The sequence below is a fragment of the Dipteris shenzhenensis genome, chromosome 7, assembly GCF_047967505.1.
Source record: "Dipteris shenzhenensis isolate YYH24624 ecotype China chromosome 7, Dip_SZ_1.0, whole genome shotgun sequence".
Lineage (NCBI taxonomy): Eukaryota > Viridiplantae > Streptophyta > Polypodiopsida > Gleicheniales > Dipteridaceae > Dipteris > Dipteris shenzhenensis.
In genome coordinates this window covers 10097534-10105047 of record NC_141602.1, presented here as the reverse complement: position 1 = coordinate 10105047, position 7514 = coordinate 10097534, and the positions used below count along the sequence as shown (strand labels likewise).

At 41.2% G+C, this 7514-nt stretch overlaps 1 protein-coding gene across 1 annotated transcript; it reads right to left on the bottom strand.

Annotated features, from left to right (window-relative positions):
• Positions 1-943, bottom strand: LOC147899929 (histone H2AX-like). Its single transcript, XM_087377270.1, has 2 exons — positions 614-943; positions 1-490 (listed from the first exon to the last, which is right to left on the bottom strand). The coding sequence occupies exons 1-2, from the start codon at positions 803-805 to the stop codon at positions 269-271; spliced, it is 414 nt and encodes a 137-aa protein (XP_087233396.1). The 5' UTR covers positions 806-943; the 3' UTR covers positions 1-268.
• Positions 944-7514: the final 6571 nt, after the last annotated feature.

The following is a 7514-nucleotide window of genomic DNA, read 5'->3' as shown; positions in this document are numbered from 1 at the left end:
AAGAAACATGTACATGCTTTAAGACCGCCAACTCACTCGCTAACGAGTGAGCAATCTTAATAATCAACAAAACTTTACAATCCTTGTTAGCAGAGCTATATTAAAGCTCGACATGCCTAGCAACAAAGAACAAACTTGTTGGCGAGTGCGTTATCTTCGTTATCGACAAAATTTTACAAAGAACTTCCTTGTTAGCAGAGCTATATTAAGGCTCGACAGGCCCAGCAACAAGCTACTGACTCGTTTTAACAAAAATCATCGGGCACACTTAAAATTCCTGGGATTGACTGCCAGCTTCACCCTTGGTTTTCGGGACTTTCTTGGGCAGCAGCACAGCATGGATATTCGGTAGCACACCACCGTTGGCTATTGTGACCGAAGCAAGAAGCTTTCCCAACTCTTCGTCATTCCGTACAGCAAGCTGAATGTGTCTGGGTATGATCCGCCGTTTCTTGTTGTCGCGAGCGGCATTGCCTGCAAGTTCAAGCACCTGCAACGCAATATACAACCAAGTCTCAGATCCAGAAGCAAAGCAAGAACAGGCCAGGAAAGGAAAAACGCTCGGAAAGCCCCGAAGGAAAGTCAAGAGGAAGCAGGAGCATGGGGGGCGGACCTCAGCAGCGAGGTATTCGAGGACAGCAGCCATGTAGACGGGGGCACCGGCTCCGAGGCGCTGAGCGTAGCGGCCAGCTTTGAGAAAGCGAGCGATACGACTGACGGGGAACTGGAGGCCAGCTTTGAGAGATTTGGAGACGGATTTGGAGCCCTTTTTCCTGCCACGACCGAAGGCACCAGAAGTAGTCATGGTGGGAGGACAGAGCTTAAGCAAATCGAGGGAAAGCTCCACAGACAAGCAATTCGAGCAAGAAAAGCTCCACAGACAGACACACACAGAGAGGCAAAGGCAACAGGAAGACGATAAGAAAGTTCACGTTTTGCCTCTCTTTATCTCAAATTTGAATTTGAATTTCCCGCCTCTTTTCCATGCTCCCCTCAAACCTTTGCCGTTCCCTTAAGGGTTTTTATAGACTCCTAGGCATGTTCCCACGGAGCGGCATGCTTCGTTGCCCATTTTGGGCACCTCGCTTAGAGCCTCAATGCGGAGAGCGTCGAGAGCCATTTCGGCCGGACGCTTGGCTTGCATTCGGAGTTGCATGGTTTGAAGAGATGCAAGCTCAAGCAGCACATTGGTTGGGCAGAGTGCCCCTACAGACAATACCCAATGGCCGAACAAGTCCAACACTAATCATTGAACTCAATCGGGCACTCCAATGCTACAGTTGTCGCCAACCAAGCTTGGCGTGAAGCAAAAGTGAAGTCCACACCTACACCCGAATACCTGCATATGGGTTGCAAAGAAACAGGCCCCTAGAAGGTGCCCAACGAGTGCCCATAGTTGGGCACTTTAAAAATAAGATGGGCAGTTTGGCCCTTTGCCCGACGGTGATAAAAGAGGTAGATGCAAGGACGAAGATCATAGCCATCACAAATGCAACAAAAATAGAACCAAAAAAATCAATGCTACTTGGCAGAAAGGAAAATTTGTGGCTCATTTATCTAGAGTTGCCCATCGATGGATAGATGGTAGGCTTGATCTGGTAGCCACATCATCTCTACAGTGGGACGAGTAGGGCGTAAAGCGATTGTTGCCCACCATTGTTATCATTGGTTCGTTGGAGTTCTTATGGGCATGAACCTACTAAATCTGTAAAGTCCCTCAATCACCCTTGCCCCTATGCATTTCCTCCAATCCACCTCCTAACCATCGCTTTTTAGCCCCCCTCCCAGAATAAGGGCCGATTTAGACGTGCTGGAAACTAAGAAGCTTGCTTCTGCACATGCAATTCACATTGGGTTGAAGCCAAGAGAAATAAAAGTGGCCATGCTTGTATGTTAGCAAATTAGAATCGGTCATGTGGTTTTCTAATTTGTCTTGCACCTAGAGGTCAGCCATCTACAATTGTCATTTTGTGATCAGAAGTGCAGACATGGGAGATGTTTGAGGATCTCAAGCTTTGATTTGGATTTTCTAGTGGGAGAGATGTCGCAAGCTTTCTTGGTGAGAGAGTTTATCTCTTTGGAGACATGTTAGTTTCTATAATTTACAAACAAAGTTAAAGTTAAAGTTCAGTCCAATGAAATAGTGCAGGCAAATGGAATGGAGGAAAAGTCAAAGAATAAAGGGGGGGGGGGAGAGAGAGAGAGAGAGAGAGCTTGAATCGCCATCAGAAATTCAGAATGCACATCGAGTTTACCCTTCAAACAAATAGATTTGGATTTGAAAGTATTTGAAAAGATGTCTTGTGTGTATTCATGAGATTGGTGCATGAATTAGTTGGACTTCTACCTCAAGTGTACTATTAGAATACTACTATATTCTTGCCAATAGTACATACACCATAGTGTGCTTATACCCAAGAAGTATCCATGATATGTTAATGTTTCTTCCTCCTCCCTTTGGTACATATTCAAATTGGATAAGAACTACTGTCAATGGAATGACCCCAAATGGATTGGAGGCCTCCTATTATAAGTCTATGAGAATGGCTATTCTATCAACAATCATTACATATTGCTATAGTGGTTTGAGTACATTGAAAAAAGTACATTCACATCATTTCACACACAATGATTTAAATGCATCCAACTCATGCTAGACTTTACAAATAATGGTAAATATGTGCGAGGAGGAATCAATGATTGGGGAAAGTCCTTAAATGTAACAGAGAGTCATTCAAAAAATTCCCTTAGTTTGCAAAGAGTTGCTGGACAACTTTTTATAGCTAACACATGGTCGAAAACTACAAATAATTATGTCATAGTTTGGTTGTTTGAGTAAATATCTAGGTCTTTGATTAACTTCAATGCTACTACACAAGATCTTTATGCTCTAGAGTCACAATTGTTACTCTTATACTACCAACTCAAAAAATAGCTTGATGGAAAATGATCCTAATGAATGCATTAGCATGAAAGAAGTTCTGACTAGATTGCATACACATAGGGTAGGAAGTGATGTAGCCTATGTTCAATATGCACGCTTGTTTTCTATAAGTAAGTTTTGAAGCTATTTTCAAATACTATAGTATTTTTATAGTCTCAAAATAAACGCTATACCACTAACATGGTTTTTCTTGTCTTTTTCTAAATAATAAATCAAAAGATGACTTTGTCCCAAAAAAAGCTAGATTGGCTTTGGTATCCTTTTAAATAAAGAATTTTAATCTGGAACTTATATTTCATGAGAGAGAGAGAAAGAGAGAGCTTATTAACGTTTATGAAGAAACCCCAAGGGTGTAGAGACTTTAACAAACTAGATACAATAAAAGCTAAGGTGTGGGGCCACTGAAAATGGGCACCCAACCCAAGGCTAGTATTTGAGAGAAGAAAAAAAATCCATTGCACTATCACTTGAGAGAGAGAACCCAAATGGAACACACAATGATGGGAGGCCCCTATTTTTCCATTAACAAATCAGCTATCTATCCAAATGAATGGACTAGTGCATATTATCTATGGGACCAACTCCACTGATTGGCTTAAGCTAGATAAGATGAGCTTTTTTGACAATGGCTATGAATCTAGTGAAGGTTAGTGTCATTAAGAAAGAAGAGCGATGATAGATTACTAGTAGTGTCATTGAGAAAGAAGAGCGATGATAGGTTGCTACTATTGCTCAACATGAAAAAACTATCCAAGTCCCTCCCTCTCCTTTTTAGCCTCCAAGAGGAAGCTCATTGTTTGGAAATTGCAATAGTCACTCCCTTGGTTTGTCAAAGGGTAGAGGGGAGATGTCTAAAGCCCTCATGTGATTGTCCACTCAAGGTCCAGTGTATCAAGTGCACTTTGGGTCTCTACAATGCTAGTCCGTTGCCATCCCTTTGCTTAGGTCACCAAAGAAAAAGCATGTGATCATCCTAGGCTTTGATGGTCTCTCCTATTTTGTTTGTGCTCGTATGAGCTTATCCCTATGCCTTTGGGCCTTAAGGAGGAAAACATCCATGTGTCATTGATTAGAATGTTCCAAGATTCTGAGAGGGTCAAAACCACTCTTAAAAGAATAGCGATGTCATCCACAGATCTCATAGTACATTGGACAATGTTATACCAATCATACATGGGAAGCTATATATATGTGTATATAGATAGATAGCTCAAGCTCAGCTTTACACATTATCATGCCACTTGTCCACCTTATCTCACCTCATCCTTATCTTCTCGATCTTTCTCATCACTCTGATCCAATAAGATAATTCTCTCATACTACCACTCTTCCACTGATTACATACAATATGCTTATGCATCAAATATCTCAAGACCCCCCCCCCCTTTTAAGCTATGTTGGTCATTATCATGTCCATTGTCATCATGGATGTAGTGTTAATTTCATTGATGAATTTAACCCCGTGAGACCCCTATCAACTTATAAGTTGTGATGTAACATGGATGCATGATCTTTAGCTCCCCTGGATACATCATATGGTGCCAATAGTAGCTATTACATTCTTGATTTTAGAATAAACGATCAATGGATGGTGATACATGATGAGAATTATATGAATTTGACTTTTAGATCTAATGTGCTCAATAGATAGAGCATGAGCTATTGATCAGTTCTTTTTACATCACTATAAAATTCCTTATGGATCAAAATTTAGGCTCAACTAAAATTTGAGAACCTTGTCCAAAAATATGATGTGGCATGTGGGTGACGTGGCTATTTGAGCTCACATGCTCTTTACAAACTTGTGCCTAGCAATATCGATGATACATGCTGATATGGCATGTTGATTAGACTATAATGATAATGAGGCTACTACTACTAGTGTGTCTTGTGGATAAGCTGATGATGTGGTAATTTGGATAAGAGATCTGCATGCCAAATTCTTATCGAAAAGTCAAAGTTTAAGAATTAGCATGTCAAATTCTTAAACTTTGACTTAACCATAGCCTTTACATTAACCCTATTTATCACATGGCAAATCAGCCATGTGGCCTAGGTTGAAGAGTAAAGAAAACTCACTACAAGACTATGGGAATAGAGATGGGTTTAAGAAGGTTGTCGTCATGTAGCGTTGAGATTTTTGGGAGCTTCAACACTATGATGATGGAGGACTCATCATGCATCCAGTCTATTGTGGTCGATGATATGCTTAATGATGTTGAAGTTGCATAGATTCTTTAGTCAAATGCTTGTTAATTGCTTAATTGTGTCAATAGGCATAGTTGTCATAAGTCGCTACCTAGTTGAGCATGCAATTACTGTGAATCCATCTGTCCTTTAGTTGTTTGCCATCCTATGTTGTTGGAGACTTGTGTAGTAGTTGAGGCCTTTCTTTGCACCAACTTTTCTTCCATTATAATAGTCTTAGATTAAACGGAATCTGCACTTGCTTCCTCCACCATGGGTAGCTTGAAGAAACCTCAAATCAATTAGCATGTGGGAATAATCTCACCTATTCTCCCTAATGAGATTTTGAGTGGGAATAATCTCACCTACTCTCCCTAATCAAAGACACTAATCTACCTAGATAACCAAAGCTTTGATATCATGATAAAATACGAGCATCAATCACCACAAATCCCAGCATTACAAGAACAATGTAATATCGAAGGACAATTGAACCATACAAGACATAATATAAGCACACTCAAAGCAATCTATTGCAATGTCAGATCAATCATGCAATGGGAGGGTTGATATATAGATAGCCTCAAGGTCACCTTTACACATCATCATGCCAGTGTCTACCTTATCCCACCTCATACTTATCTTTGCATAACTCATCCTTATCTTCTGCCCACCTCATCCTTATCTCTGCATAACTCATCCTTATCTTCTAGATCTTTCTCATCACTCTCACTCATCCAATAAGATAAATTTCTCATACTCCACTCTTTCACTCTTCCATTGAGTACTAGAATACGCCTATGCAATCAAATATCTCAACTTTTTGAGTGTAGCTTGGTGGTCCAATAGACCCCTTCTTCGAGATCTATAAGCAATGATCTTTATAGAAGTGTTGTTTTACCAAAATCCCAAGAGTTTCTAGCGACATTGTGTATATGTGGAGCTACAATGGATCCTCTCTAATGACCTACTTCACCACGTGTACATGAGTAGAATGGATGGAGCCTCAACGCATGTTGAAATAGTGGCAGTCTATCCATCCATGGTTCCAAGTGTATAGCCCATCTACGCACCCGACCATAGTAGCTCCTTCGATTCCATTTTGTCTCCAAGCCCATAGATAAAGTCAAGGCTAACCATGGCAATCTATGCCATTTGGATGTCGTGGTACCAAAGTCCCTAACTCTATGTCCAAATTTCCCTTTTCAAAAATTTGCCTCTATCTGTTCTTCTTAATTATTAATTTTTTCCCCTTCTAATTTTTTCCTTCCTGACTATTTAAAGACCACCACCCAGCTCTCTACCCTCACAATCTCCCTAGCTCTATTGTGTACTCGCTTCCACCCTCCCACAGTCTTCTATACCACCACTAACCTCTGCTCACTTCCCTTTGCCTACACGCTTGCCATGCTATGAGCTCTCTACCCCGTGCACCATGCCTCATACTCTCAGCCTCTCACCCTTTGCATTGTGCAGTCTGCCTCGAGATCCGGTACGTAACCCATGTGTTGCTCTAGTCCCCGACCACCAGCATATGTGCTACTGAACTACTCGCATTTTGCTACTTACTGATTGGATGGATGCTGCTCACACATCTATGGCTTTTAAAGCCCTTTGGCATGCCTCACATTATGAGTACCACTCCGCACGGTCGCCAAGACTCACAGGTTCAAGTCCATGGCCTACCTTTCCTTTTTTGCAGCTTACGCCTTCCCCCCTCCTCTCTAATTATTTAAATTCTTCCCTCCCCGCCCCTCTCTAAGTATATATATAAAATTGCAATCGAGGGGCATGTAGCTGTGCCTTTTCATTAAAGTTGGTTCAAGAAACTTGGAAACTTGGGCCATTCCTAAGGTAATCCAGCAAGCTTGGAATGTTAAGAAGAGAAACACAAGGGCATGTTGGAGCTAGGATAACTTTATAGACATCTAAATGTGACACTATCACCCAATTTTAGAAAGGGCGAATGATAATCAAATCTCACATCAATTGGTATTGAGGAAGTTGGGGACAGTGATGAGGTTCACCTCCTTGGAAGAAAGCTATTTCATCAATCGAGCAATAGTGAGCATGCTAAGCAGAAGAGAAGGGAGTGTCTTTACATTGGGGAGGGGGGATTTGTTCCAATAAAGAAAAGAAAAGTTTCAATGATGCCAAGAAACATCCCTAAAACTCGAGAAAGGTTTCAATGAGCTTGATATAACATTGCATGCAATCACTGCGTGAATGGAGACACAGGCTTGGGAGAAGTTTCTCCAATAGATAAAGCGAGAAATCTAGATTTCTTTCAAGGTGTCCCTAGACTGTCAGAGACGGGTCATGCTACTCATGTGCAATGCAATATGCATCAATGGACTATTATGGAATATTGAAGTGTTGGATG

What these genes read in the sequence shown, in the direction of transcription:
- LOC147899929 (XM_087377270.1), bottom strand. Translation starts at nt 805, where the DNA reads ATGACTACTTCTGGTGCCTTCGGTCGTGGCAGGAAAAAGGGCTCCAAA. An exon ending in TCGAATACCTCGCTGCTGAG is followed by an intron (nt 491 to 613) that starts GTCCGCCCCCCA and finishes ATTGCGTTGCAG; the next exon opens with GTGCTTGAACTTGCAGGCAA.